The sequence below is a fragment of the Antechinus flavipes genome, chromosome 1 (genome assembly GCF_016432865.1).
Source record: "Antechinus flavipes isolate AdamAnt ecotype Samford, QLD, Australia chromosome 1, AdamAnt_v2, whole genome shotgun sequence".
NCBI lineage: Eukaryota > Metazoa > Chordata > Mammalia > Dasyuromorphia > Dasyuridae > Antechinus > Antechinus flavipes.
In genome coordinates this window covers 511799206-511813942 of record NC_067398.1, presented here as the reverse complement: position 1 = coordinate 511813942, position 14737 = coordinate 511799206, and the positions used below count along the sequence as shown (strand labels likewise).

The following is a 14737-nucleotide window of genomic DNA, read 5'->3' as shown; positions in this document are numbered from 1 at the left end:
TATCTGTCCATATTGAAGCTGTATTCTAAAGTTGCGTGGTTCAGAAGCTCATTCCGTCAGTAACTTTAAATATTATGATTTAATAATCTCTATCACTTGGGTTTTGTTTCACATATAACTCTTAAAGATCACAAATATCAATCTTCTGAGCTTGTGCTCCATTTCTAACATTTCATTGCTGAATTAACCACTGCTGAATCATTGATCTCAAAATAAAATTGAGGTTGGTATGTAAATGCCAAAATAGTCTTTAGGTTCCTGAATTAATAATTTTTCATTGTCTGTGTAAAAGCAGCATTTAATATAGCCACAAAAGTTAGATTAGGGTGTGTATATCAAATAAGGCAGAATAGCTAAGATTCAAGTAAACTAGCACTACATTTACTTTGAGGACAATCTGGCCAATAAAAACATGACATGTGAAGACATTTTCTGATGATAATCAGAGATTCTATGTTGTCATGTAGCTATTAATCATAAAATTACAATTTATCCTTTCTAGTGAGTAGTTGATATAATTTCATTATTCATTTGTCATGTATATAAATGCCCACTGTGTATGCAATGTTGGATACACAAGTTGGAAATCTAATCTATGTTCTTGAGCAGCTAACAATTTAGCTAATAATTTAATCTCTTTCCTGATGGAATTTACAGATAACAGAAGCATAGAATACACATAAAAAACTACCTAACTTCAAAGTAGAGATGATACTTAAATTTGCTAAATTATTCCATCAAGCTTTAATTCCCCAGGCCTAACTTCATCTATGACCTTAGTTAAAGCAATTGACTCCCTTCTGTCCCCAAGAGAACAGTGTATTTCTGCCCCTTAATCTCTTAAGTCAATTTGGATTTCACTTTCATGGGCACTTGGAATTTAAAGGTCCATTCTACAATGCCAGTCTTTCAGTTTTGCTCATCAGAATTCACTGATTGGGGAGTCAGGGTTCTGGCCACCAATATCCCTACTTTCTATCTAGTCATGGCTGCTGCTGCCACTGCCACCACTACTATCCCCAAGGAAATGAAATAGAATTCCAAAATTACTAAATGTTTTAACTGCTTCTAAAGTAGAATAATTCAAACAATCCCCACAAAGGACTTTCAAATTTCAAAATTCAAAATTCTGTAGTAGTTCCCCCAACATTGATATCTCTTCTATTTTATTTTTTTATTTTTAATTTTATAATAACTTTTTATTGACAGTCTTCTATTTTAAGGTGAGTTACCCTCCAAGAGAAATTTTGGTGGTCTTAGGTTTCAATATGGCCAATAAGGTTCAAATGGGATTCCAAATAAAATTAAATTCACTCCTAATTGGAATTCAAAAATATTTGCATAAAGAAAATTATATGAAAGATTTCAGCAGCTGTAGTTCATATTCAAGTCATAGCACAATATTAGTTTTTAGTATCCTAAGTTTAGCTCTGGACTATATAAATATGATCAACTCTTCTTTGGTTTTCAATAACTAAAAAACATGGCATTAAAAAAATACCACCAATAGAAAAAACTTTCAATTAGGAACTTAAGAATGATTTGCTAGAATGAAGGGATATTTTTACATTGGGTTATGAATGCCTTCCCTTATGCTAATATATATCTGACCCTCTTTCTCAATGCCTGGCATAAAATTCAGCTCATCTTGGTCTCAGCTTTCCATATTTCACCTCCTTAGGAGCTCCTTAACATTTATGTACTTAGTTTAAATTCTAATTCATCACAATTCCTATGTTGTAATTTTAAAATTGTTCTTTGTCTTTTCTGTTTCTCCACTTAATCATAACTTTTAGACAGCAAAATTAACATTCAATTTCTTGTATACTTCTTGTAAGTGCTATATATAGAAATTCCCAAAGAGTAGTCACAATGGTTCAAATGAACCTCAGGAAGAAGTCTCTACTGAAATGGAAGGCACTGAGATCTATCTGTGAGTGGATTTTTTTTTTATTATGGATTTGCATTTTTATCACTGATTGACATACAGGCATAAATGGAAACCTTATGAAATTTTAAGGTAACAAAAACCCGAGAAGGATAACACATTGAATTAGAGATTTAGGATCCCCCAAAATCTTGGCAGTTTGAAACTTTGGGCTGAATCTCTTAATCTAAAAAGATAAAATCAATAAAGACAAAGGTATAGACTTGTACATAGGGAAAGAAAGGAAAAAAAAGGAAGGAGGGAGGGAGAAAGGAAGGGGAGAGAGAGAGAAAAGAAGAAAGGAGGGAGGAAGGAGAAAGGAAAGAAGGAAGAAGGGAATGGAAAGAAGGAAGGAAGAAAGAAAGAGAAAGAAAGCTAAATTCACAAGTATAAGAAAGGGGAATTATGAGTAAGATAAAAATTTATCAGAAAAAGATCTAGAGTTTTTAGCAGACTACAAAGTCAAAATGTATCAACAGTGTGATGTGGTAGCCAAGAAAGTTAATGTAATCATATGTCACATTAAAAAAGGCACAAGTCAAATGATCTGGATTTATAACCTGGGCAAGCAAAATTTTCAACTGAGCATGCTAAATAAATAAGCCTCATGCATATTAGCTTCTTCTCCTTTAAGAAGGAGACACCCAGCATTTTTGAATATATGATAATATGTCAAGGAGAGGGGGAACATGGAAACATTTTCTTCTTGATATGTAAGAGAAGTGTCATGCAATATTAGATTTTGGAAAGATTCCCTTAAATTGAAATTCTGAGGAGATGAGGAGGCAGGATGTGATTATGGAATATAACTGCTGGTTCTGGATTCTGTAAATTGCATTTGTGCCCCCTGAGTAAAGAGTCCGCTTCTTCCAAGAAATGTGATAAAGTCTTCTTCCATTCATGCCAAAAAAATAAAGAAAAAAGACACAGGTACCAGGACTAGGAATATAATGGCTCTGGCCCAAACACATCTGGAATACTGTTACATTTGAGACTGTACATTTTCAAAATGACTTTGATAAACTTTGATCATATGGAAGAGCACAAATATGTGTGTATGTACACATACTCATTCACACATGCCATGAGAGGGTTTGCTTGATAGATCTGGGATTGTTATCCTAGGGACAGGAAGACTTAAATGAAGCCATGACTGTTTCTCCATGTGTTTCAAGGACTGTCATGAAGAAAAAGAATTAGATTTGTTCTGTTTGGTCCTAGACAGCAAAATTAGGTGTAATAGATGGAATAATGATAACAATATAGTATTAGTATACATACATAATACTTTAAGGCTTACAAAACACACACACACATATACACAGGTATTATATGTATACATACACACACACACACACACACACACACACGGGAAATCTCATGTAATCCTTGCAACAGGCAATGAGGTAGATGCTATCATTATTATCATCTTACAAATAAGGCAGGATCAGAGGTAATAATCATCTATGACAGGATTAAAACCCTTCATCCACCTGACCAGGTCCAGCAAAATCACTTCTATGTTGTTTTGGTTTGTTTTTGCTGAGGCAATTGGGGTTAAGTGACTTGCCCAGGGTGAGACAGCCAGGAAGTGTTAAGTGTCTGAGATCAGATTTGAACTCAGGTCCTCCTGACTTCAGGGCTGGTGCTCTATCCACCGCACCACCTAGCTGCCCCACTTCTGTGTTTTTGAAACATATTTCTGTGTTCTATGTTGGGAGGGGGGAGACTTGGGGGAGAGGGAACCCTATGCACCTCAGGCAGATATGTGTTGTGGAAAAAAATACACATGGCACCAAACATGGTGACACATGCCTGTGATCCCAGCCAACAGGAAGGCTGAAGCTGGCAGCAGACCATGTCTGCTGAGTATCTACCCTAAATTTGTTATTGATATGATAAGCCTTCAAAAACATGGAGTTATTAGGTTGCCTTGAAAGAAGCCATGCGGCACAGCAGATAGAGCACTAACTCTGAAATCAGGAAAACCGTGAGCCCAAATCTGGCCTCAGACATTTCCTAGCAACGTGACCCTGGACACGTCACCTAACCCAGTTTGCCTCGGTTTTCTCATCTGTAAAATGAGTTGGAGAAGGAAATGGAAAACCATTCCAGTATTTTTACCAAGAAAACTCCAAATAGGATTTCAAAGACTCAGACACAGCTGAAACAACCAAACAACAACAAAAAGAAAGGCAACATGACCCAGATTGGAAAAAGAGCAGATCAAAGTTCCCAGGCCAATCTGCAGTGGCCCTTGAGAACTCCTGAAATTCCAGTGAGACAGATGGGGAAACTTGGTCTTTTTTTTTTTTTTTTTTTAAGAAAGACAGACAAACGAGCAGAGGCAAATAGAAACAGAGACAGAAAAACTGATGAAGACAAAGAGAAAATACATCATATACCTAAAGCAAAGAATATCCTAGCAAAATAGTTATTTCTCCTTAAAGTACCTCAAACAATTTAGTTGATTTTATTAGTTAACAATAAACATAGATTAGGAAGATATATCCCCATTACCATTTCCAAATATTAGTTTAAAATAAGGATTTGTTATTCAAGTTATTAATTATATAATTCTGTTTCTCAAATTCCCTCTAAATTTGTTGTATGTGTAACATGGATGCAGGATATGGAAGGACAGTAAATACTGACAGGTAGATATGTGCTTTCTGAGGAGTGCCAAGACCTTACAATAATATACCCCATCTGCAGCAATATTCAGTTGTGCTTTGTCAATGCTCCAAGTATTCTTAATTGGAAAACTTTTTAAAAAGTTGTTTTTTTAAAAATGTATTTCAAAATAATTGGTTTCCTTTGTAATCTTAAATATTTTATTTGATGCATTAAAAACATTTTTCTGAGAAGGGCTCTATAAGCTTCAACAGACTGCCAAAAAAATCTGTGAGCAATAAAGTTAAAAACCCCTGTTCTCATCCAAGAAAATAATTTTTTTCTCCTTTGATCAAAGGAAATATTTCAGTCTATTATTGCAGTGAACTTCAAAGATTTAAGCAGAGACTTTAAGGAAGTATTGTTTTACAATGTGAGGAAATTCTAATTTGGGGATTCACAGAGAATATGTCTTTTTTGGTCACAATTTTTGAAATCTTAATTCCAATTTAATATTATTTCTACCCTGGGCGGGGGGTGAAGGTGGGGAGAGGAAGTTAAAGATTTATATTTACTCATTTGGTGAAAAAAAGTTACCTTTTCTCAGAAAATAAAATGACCCTCCTTGCAGTCTCCACTATATTCATTCATATGGTTAATTCACAGCTTCCTTTATGATTAATTTCCTAATTCAACTCATAATTATTTTCTAGGTGTCTATTAATAACTGAAGGTCTGATGAACCAAGCAGAGCCCCAAATTGCATATCAGTCCAAGATGGCACTAAGTAGGGAAAAATACACCCTTGCCTAAGTAGATTTCTGCACGTCTTCATTGTCTTGACATCTTGAGGCTGTTGCCGTTTTTGCTTTGTTGCATGCTTTGTCAAGGTGCTGCTGCTAGTTCCTCAAATTCTGTATTAAGTCTGCTGATCACCCATTCCAAGGCATCTCGACCCTGTCAGATAAAAGAGAGTGATGAATAACTTGCCAATAGATGAAATCCCCAAAGTTAAACAAATGGCACTACTAATCAATATTTCTTCCATTAAGCCTCTATTCTAATACTTCTGCCAAAAAGATTTTCAATAAATGAAGTTCTCTGGGATCAATCAATAAATCTCTTCTTCATATTGCTAAGAAAAGCTATGAAACATTAAGGCAATGGCAGCATAAACAATAATTGTAAAACTTCATTATTAATGTTATCTAGATTGATCAGAAGGATACATTCATAGAGTCAGGACTTAGAATCAAAAGAGACCATTGTTTGAATTCTATCTCAAACAATTCCTAACAGTGATTCTGAGCAACTTCTCTTAGCCTCAATTTTCTCATCTGTAAAATAGAGATAATAACAGCATCAATTTCACAAGATTGTTATAAGGGATCAAATGAGATAACACATGCAAAAGGCTTTGCAGACCTTAAAGTACTATATAAATGCTGGCTATAATAAAGCACTTACTAACTTTGTCATCTTAGGGAAGGCACTTAACTTTTGTTTGTCTCAGTTTCCTCATCTGTAAAATGGCAATAATAATAGCACCTATCTCACAGGGTTGTTATGAGGATGAAATAAGTTAATAATTATAAAGTTCCTAGCATAGTGTTCACTTTACAAATGGTAGAGTATACAGCAATATTCATTCTTTGTTCATAATTTCATTAATTTGCTATACAAAAATCTGCATTTCTGCTTATAATGGCTATATAAAGAAAATGATAATCCATTCATAGGATATTAAAGTTTCAAAGTGCTAATGATAATTCGCCCCCAAGAAGTGAAATGACATGCCCAAGTAAATGGCAAAACCAATTCTTTAACCAGGTCTCATCAATCAAAGTTCAAGGTTCTTTCCAATGTCATGCTGCTTCTATAATTAAACCTGTTTTTCAAACACTGACAATAGGATTTTGAACAGTATTACAGGAAAAGTATTTAATAAGTAAAAAGAGTTACTACCATAGGAAAGAGTTAGTGGAAAGAATGTTTACATAAATATATCCAAATCTTTTAAAAGAACAATTAAAAAGTCCATAGCACAAGGGCTTAGAATCTGCTATAGACCCACTGCCCTGACAAAAATACACATGTATGAATAAATTAAATACACAACTATCGAATGAACATTTGTCAGTTACTTCAGTATTAAAAGAAAAGCAAAGTATTGATTCCTCCACTTATCAATTTTTTAAAATGAACATATTTTAGAAATAACCAGGATGTCCCAACCATTTAGGTTTGAAGCACATTTAGAAGATAAATCAATACTTGAAAAATATTTCCAACAGAAAATATTACTATCCCTAACTTTTTTGAGCCACTTTAACTCAAAAGCATTGCTAATTACTAAGGATATTTTTTTTTGAAAAAGGACTTCTTTGAAATAATTATGAAATAGGAGAGGCATAGTAAGTTCTAAAAATCAAACTAAAATATGATACAGGCTCCTTGAGGGCACATACTGTTTGATTTTTGTCTTTGTTTCTTAGTACCCAGTGTCATTCCTGGCTTACAGAAGGTACTTAATAAAATCTTGTTTGACTGACTAACTTATCAGTTACCAGCAGTTGCTGCTATAATATTTCCTGGGAATTATAAATTGCTGCTCATTAGCAACTTGCTTGCTTGCAAGGATCTACATAACCTCAAATGGGAGGTAAAAGGGAGGAATTTTAGGATTATTGTGAAACATTATAATTTTTATATATACAATTGGCTCAATGTAGATAGTCCTAGGCCTGGAGTCAGGAAGATCTAAGTTCAAAGCCAGACTCATACCTTGTTAGCTATGTGACCCCAGGAAAGTCACTTGACCTGTCTGCCTCAGTTTCCTCAACTGTAAAATGGAAGTAATAATAACATCTACCTCGCACTATTATTGTAACAATCAAATGAGATAGCATTTGTAAACTATTTACTTAGCATAATGTCTAACACATAGAAGCACTTAATAAATGCTTATTCACTATTCACAGTATTGTTGTGAGGATCAAATGAGATATTTATAAAGCATTTTAATATAGTGTAGGTACTCAATAAATGTCTGTTCTTTTCCCCACCACATTGTCTTGTTAGCCAGTCTTCAAGAAAGACAACATTAACAAATCCCATCCAAAGGAGGATTTGGGTCACCTTCTGATTTGTGAGTCTGATTGTCCACAAATCTCTAAGGGATTTTCTTTTTTTCTTTATTTTTCTTTATTATACCTAACAACACCTTCACATTTGCATCAGAAATCTAGTTTTAACACAGTGACTTTTCAGTTGGTTTTGGATAATATCTTGTTATTTTCTCTAAAACTGAATAGGATTGAACATAAAAAGAAACAGAGAATAATGTGTACAAAAGGATTGCAAGTGAAAGGAGCCAGTGTAAAAATCAGTACCATACTGGAGCTCAGCAAAGATGAAGAAGCTCCAGATTTAGGTTGTGGGTGTGGGGAGTGGGTGGGGGGTGGAGAATAAATCACAAGGGGAATTTGGTTGTAATGCATGAAAAGAATTCAGTGTTTCAGTAAGATTCCAAAAGAGGAATGAAAAAAAAAGGGTAAGCCCATGTATAAAGACAAGTATTATAAAAAATAAGAGCAAGACTAAAACCAAAATAATGGCACAATTTGAAAGATATATATTTATATATATATATATTTGCCACTCAGTGGCAAAGCTGGAAAGTACTTTTAGAAATCTTCTAGTCAGCCACCAAGCAATTAATAAGTGCTTACTATGCATCAGACATTGCATGAAAAGATAGCTTCTGAGATCCTTCACAATTTTGCTCACTTTGGGAGATTTCTTAGTGTAAAATATGGCCACTTAATTCTATTTAATGAGCAAATTTAATGACTGAGTTTATGTACTCTGAGCATACAAATTCATAAGCAAGCATGGTAATTTAATGCATTTAACACATTTTTTTCTGTAAATATTAGAAGAGCTCAAAGTTGGTTTCAAGGTGGTGTTCTTTGTCAAACATAAGCAACAACTTAATAAACTAAGTCTGGAAACCACATAGCTTCTATTTGTTAACTGATGGAACAATGTGCATACACATGCTGAATAAATAAGTCCTAGAAAGCTTGGCAATCATAGAGAATGTGACTCTGAAGGTTATTACAGGTGTAAAGCCGCAGGGCAGGAATGTGAGAGTATCAGTCCATCTAAGAAGCAGAAAACTATTTTGTTCCCAAGCCATTGTGCTGAGATAGCACAAACTACTTAGTGGAAAAAAGTCTACCAAAAAAAAAAAAAAAAAACCATTAACAAACTAACTGCTATTTCAGTTTCCATTTGTTGTTCAGTAGTTTTCAGTCATGTCTAACTCCTCATGATTTCATTTGGGGTTTTCTGGGAAAAGATACTATAGTGGTTTGCCATTTCCTTTTCCAGCTCATTTTACAGATGAGGAAACCGAGGCAAACAGGGTCAAGTGACTTGACCAGGGTCACTATCTCCAAAGCCAGCACTCTATCAACCACTATCACTTTGCTGCCCCTCATTATTTATTATTAATCTGTGACTAAAAAAGCAGTTGGCAGCAAATTTAACTAATATGTGAAAATTTAAGAAAATTGTAAATGTCTATTGGTCATTAAAAAGAAACTGTGGCTACCACAGAGCTAAAAGTAAAGGAAATGTTGGCCATATCAATTCATGTTAGGAGACCAGACAAGTTTCTTTATTGCTGAAATTTTACTCCAATGACCTAAAATGAATGTTACAAGCTAAAGTATGTAAACCTTCAAATTTTAACTAAAATGAAATATTTCCCTTCATCAACTTATAATTTTTAGAATTAATTGTTATATAAATTTTAAAAAGTAGTTACTGATTAGAAGAACATATGTGCAACAAGAGAACTGTTCGGTTCTGCACACATATATTGTATCTAGGATATACTGTGACATATTTAACATGTATAGGACTGCTTGCCATCTCGGGGAGAGAGGAAAAAAGTCGGAACAGAAGTGAATGCAAGGGATAATGTAACGAAATTTTTTTTCAAAATAAAAAAAAAGAAAGAAAGAAAGAGAAAAGAAACTGGAAATTGAGTGGATGCCCATCAATGGAAGAATGGCTGAATAAATTGTGTCATGTTCTTCTCTAAATTATAATGTTCTCTGGGAGCAGGTTTCTTGGGGGGCTTCTGGGAGCATCCTTCCTTTCAGTTCTGAATAATCACCCCGAACGCAGCCAGGTGTTAAAGTCCAAATCCTTTATTGTCTCCTTCAAAGTCTTATCTCCTTCACTTGGGGCTCGGCTAGTTTTTCTTAGAGGCCTTCTGTAGTCTTGGTTCCGAGAGTTTAAGCTGCTTTGTCTGGCTTGAAAATCTCCTTGACTGAATCTTGGCTGAGGCTCTGAGAGCTTCTAATGTACTTCTGTATCTGGTCCTGAGAGCTTCTTGATTATATGCTGTACACTGAGTATACATTAATCATTATTTCACTAGGAAACCATTATTTGTTGTAGGATTAAATCAATGCTAAACTAGATTTAACCATTGTCTTCTCAATTCCACTTACTTAGCACCTTGTAGAATCCTAACATATACCTTTGTGATATATGAATGTTATGGAATATTATTGTTCTGTAAGAAATGACCAATAGGAAGATTTCAGAGAGACCTGGAGAGACCTACATGAACTGATGCAGAGTGAAATGAGCAGAATCAGGAGATCATTATACATGGCAACAAGACTATACAATAATCAATTCTGATGGACATGGCTCTCTTCATCAATGAGTTGATTCAAACCAGTTCCGCTTGTGCAATTTTAAGAGAACCATATACATGCAGAGAGAGGACTATGGGAACTTAGTGTGGACCACAACATAGCATTTTTCACCCTTTCTGTTGTTGTTTGCTTATATTTTTGTTTTCTTTTTCAGGGTTTTTTTCTTTTTCTTTCTAGATCCAATTTTTCTTGTGCAGCAAGATAATTGTATAAATATGTAAACATATATTGGATTTTACATATAATTAAACATATTTAACATGTATTGGACTACCTGCCATCTAAGGCAGGAGAGAGGGAGGAGAGGAAAATTTGGAACAAAAGGTTTTGCAAGGGTCAATGTTGAAAAATTACCCATGCATATGTTTTGTAAATAGAAAGATATAATAGTAAAAAAAAAAAAAAGATTAACTTAAAAAATAAAATAAGAAAGTAATTATTGAAAGTAAGCATCAAAGACAACTTTCAGAGAATAAATTGCTTTTACTAGAAACTACAGAAAAATGAATTGATATGTTTTTTATCTAGATATAAAATCTTGAGGGGCAACAAGATGGCGCAGTGGACAGAGCACCAGCCCTGAAGTCAGGAGGACCTGAGTTCAAATCTGTCTCAGACACTTACCACTTTCTAGCTGTGTGACCCTGGGCCAGTCACTTAACCCCAATTGTCTCACTTAACCCCAACTGTCTCAAAAAAAAAAAAAAAGAAATAAAATCTTGTCATAAAATAATAACTCATGTTTGCATAACATTTTAATCTTGCAAATATTTTAACTAAATTATAATAAACATTTATATTTTAAACATTTATATTATAAAAATAATAAACATTTATTAAGCACCTAGTATGTGCCAGGCACTAAGCTAAGAAACACTGGATCCTCACAACAACCCTGTGAAAGAAATATTATGGATATTATCCCCTCACGTTATGGTTGAGGAAAGAAAGGCTCAAAGATCATTAAAAAAAACTTTATGGTCACATAGGCAGGAATTTTGGATTCATATTCTTATCTCTCTTGATGCTTTCTTCTATTTTGCCATGTTGTCTTTTTAGGAGAAAATGCAGCATGTGAGTCTGAATGACCTATTTCACACTGTTTAACAAATTTGCCCTCAATCCAAGAGCCAATGTCAACATGAAAGAACAGATTACTTTTTCAGCTTTCAAGAAATAAAAATAGCAGCATGTTACTCTATGGTACTTGCTTTGATTTGTAAGTCAAGACCCAAATTAAATTCATAATGGGCTATAACAGGGTTTAAAAGGATCCAAAAAATAGCTCACTCCATTTGGACAAGGCATTTCTTGAGCCATATTCTAGTGAATGAAATTCACTTGGGTAAATGGAACCTGAGATCTCCAGTTTTCAATCCCTGTCTTATAGTATGAGTAAGGGTGCTAAGGGAATGGTGTTACACAGTTCATGCAAAGGAATCTGTAAACTCCTCCTTCCCACTTCCCATTCCCCCAAACAACATACCATGCACACATTCAATAAAATGGTAAGATGCTATACCAGGGTCAATAATGCTGTAGTTACCACTATTTATCCCAAATGGTAGGTGTGGATGCAGTTAGCTTACAGCACTTTCAGAATTTTGAATTATCCACTCAATAGCAGCCCACCCCTGGAGCAACACAGAAAAGATTTACAAAATAAAGTGAGACTTTTCAACTATCACTCTAGAGCACTGTCAGTAAAGCTGGAAAAAAAAAAAAAAACCAACAGTCTACAACAATTGAAAGAACAATCACTTACCAGCTGTGTGACCCTATGCAACTTAACCCCAATTGCCTTGCAAAATTTTTTTTAAAGTTCAGTTTTGCCTGTGTATGCCTAGGTAAATCCTCTAGTATCTCTGAGTCTCATGGTTGGACTAGATAACTCTAAATCTGTTTTATCATCCTAGGATTTATGTGAACAATGATTTTCAACCAGTATGTGACTTTGGGGTTGAATGAATACAAAATGTAAAGACCTGAAAGAAGAACAAAATGATTTTCAGATTTTCAGAATTAAATAAGCCAGAGAAATTACCAGATGACAAGACTGAAAGCAATGGACCTGACTTACTAAGTGATATATATACCTTGGATTTTTAAGTCTTTTCTCTTCTAGTGAGCTCAAAGAACTCATATACAATAGAAGTATGAGGAGATTTTATCAATTTTATCATCAATTCTCAGACACTCCTGGCTATCTTTCCAATTGTGATCCTAGATGAGGTGGGTTATAGACTGGGAAAAAAGTAGGAAGCACGAATGACTTACTAAGATACCCTCCATTATCTTTTCCAATGTTGGTGCTATAAAGCACACTTCTGCCTCAACATCTTGTTCTAACTGTGGTTCCTGTGTGTCGTTACCCTCATTCCATCAGATTCGATGCACTGGGGTTCAGGAATCCTTAGGGAAGTCATTTCACCAATATCAAAAATTCAGCAAAATGCACTTAAATATGAAAGTATTGGAAATCCATACTATCTTTCTTGACTTTGTTTTAATGAAATATTCATTGAGCCTTTAACATTTCAGAAGAAGCCGATTTGGTATGATTTATTTGCTAACTTTACTGGCCCTCTCTCTACTGATTGAAATATTCTCATCTAAGTCTAGGTCTCTAGGCACTTAACCCATATTGTATTGTCTAGAACTTTATTTGGTGGAAATTGTGACTCTTGGAACTTAGCACAAGAGGAAGATAATGATTAAAATATTTCATACCTTGAATTTTAGCAACATATGCACCCATGGCACTGGAGCTTGCAATACATACCTTCCGTGCATTGGATGATATGGTGTTTGCCATTAAGCTTTCCAAGTAGCTGCCTAAGCTAAATCCCTTCACAGTGATGACTGCTTCATGTGTCAGCACCGTCCTATAGAGGAGCATACCCAGAAGAATTCACTGGCATTAAAGACAACGTTTCTGCCCCCTGTCCTCACCCTCCAAATTTGACTTGCAAAAGTTAAGTTATGACTACTTACATTTCAGGATTGTCAGGATGAGGTGTGTACACCAACCTCTCATTCACCAACACCAAATTTGTGAGTGTGATCTTTAAAAAAACAAACAGAAAACTTCCATTTTTTAAATTCTTCTTTTAAGGTCTCCCCAAATCATAATTCATCAATTGCCTATGTTCTGTCACTTTAAATAATAGTCCTTATTGAGACCAGACAGGAAGCAACATCCCATAGACCTCAGGGGAAGTTATCACCTAGGTATTCCTGTTGTTAACTTCCACTTGCTTATCTTCCCTGCTGAGAATGGTATTAGCTTTCAGAATATTTCCAACACAATCAAGAAGTTCCAGCAGTTGTGAAAAAGGACAATATATTCTTCAGTTAGTTCTCAAGGGAATGAGTTAGCTATTTTCTCCACACATATCCAAAAGATTCATCTTGAAATACAAGTTCCTCAGGAACTCATAAGAGTGTTTTAGACCTATAAACAAAGTTTGTGTCATTTAGAATGATTATCTCCATTTTAAAAGTAACTTATGCTTTGTATCAGCAAAGTCAAAATTTATCAACTATCTGTGCAAAACTTTCCTTTAATGATAGCCTAAAAAATTAAAGCTTTGGAACTTGATAGCTTTATGAGCTTTTCAACTCCCTTAATGCCAAATCCAGGTCTCGTTTTCAAGAGATCAAAAGCAGCACAAACTCCTGGAACTACTAAGGTCTTATATAGCCTGTAATTAAGAGACTCTCACAGCCCTAAGAAAATCAAAACCAACCTCTTGATGAATGGAGTCAGGTCTATAAATATGGAAATATGTAGAGAAGAACTGCACATGTTCAACATGTATTGTATTATTTGTTGTCTAGGGGAGAGAGGTAGGAGAAAGGGAGGGAGAAAAATTTGGAACACAAGGTTTTGCAAGGGTGAATGTTGAAAATTCTTTGCATGTATTTTTAATTGAAGTTTTTTTATTGCAAAAATATATGTAAGGATGATTTTTCAACACTGATCCTTGAAAAACCTTGTGTTCCAATCTCCCGCCCCCCACTCCCTCTCCTAGATGGCAAGTAATCCAACACATCTGCATGTATTTTGAAAATAAAAAGCTATATATTTTTTTTAAAGAGTCAGGTTTGAAATCTCTAGAGAGCTTAGAATTGTTACATGGATGAGAAGTGCTCAAAAATGGACAGTTGTCTAAAGAGACTAATGTATATGGCCAGGGAACTTATTGACTGACTCAGTGCTTTTTTTAAAGCTTTTTTTTTAAAAAAAGACATAAGCTTAGGAAATGAAATGGAGAATTAATACAAAGGAACAACAGTGTGAGGAGAGTTAAAATTCAAGAGCTACGAGTGAGGAAATCTAAGAATCACAAAATTGGGTTTTTGTTTTATATGCCAGGGGGAAAAAAGGAAAATCAGAGAAGGGATAGCATGAATGCTCACTGTTGATGGAAGGATAACAACAACAGAGAGAAAG

At 34.7% G+C, this 14737-nt stretch overlaps 1 protein-coding gene across 3 annotated transcripts in view; it reads right to left on the bottom strand.

Moving 5' to 3' along the window:
- Window positions 1–1932: 1932 nt before the first annotated feature.
- PRELID3A (PRELI domain containing 3A) overlaps window positions 1933–14737 on the bottom strand; it is a 32710-nt gene continuing 19905 nt past the window's right edge. The window contains exons 4-7 of one of the 3 annotated variants that reach the window (XR_007949362.1): window positions 13276–13346; window positions 13064–13166; window positions 11804–11915; window positions 1933–5497 (exon numbers count right to left, since the gene is read on the bottom strand). Coding sequence is in view for 2 of the 3 variants with exons in the window: in XM_051970486.1 (XP_051826446.1) it covers window positions 5426–5497; window positions 13064–13166; window positions 13276–13346 (246 nt within the window). In the remaining variant the exon portion in view is untranslated. The remainder of the gene's footprint in view (window positions 5498–11803; window positions 11916–13063; window positions 13167–13275; window positions 13347–14737) is intronic. The other 2 variants (XM_051970487.1, XM_051970486.1) reach the window with 2 other exon arrangements.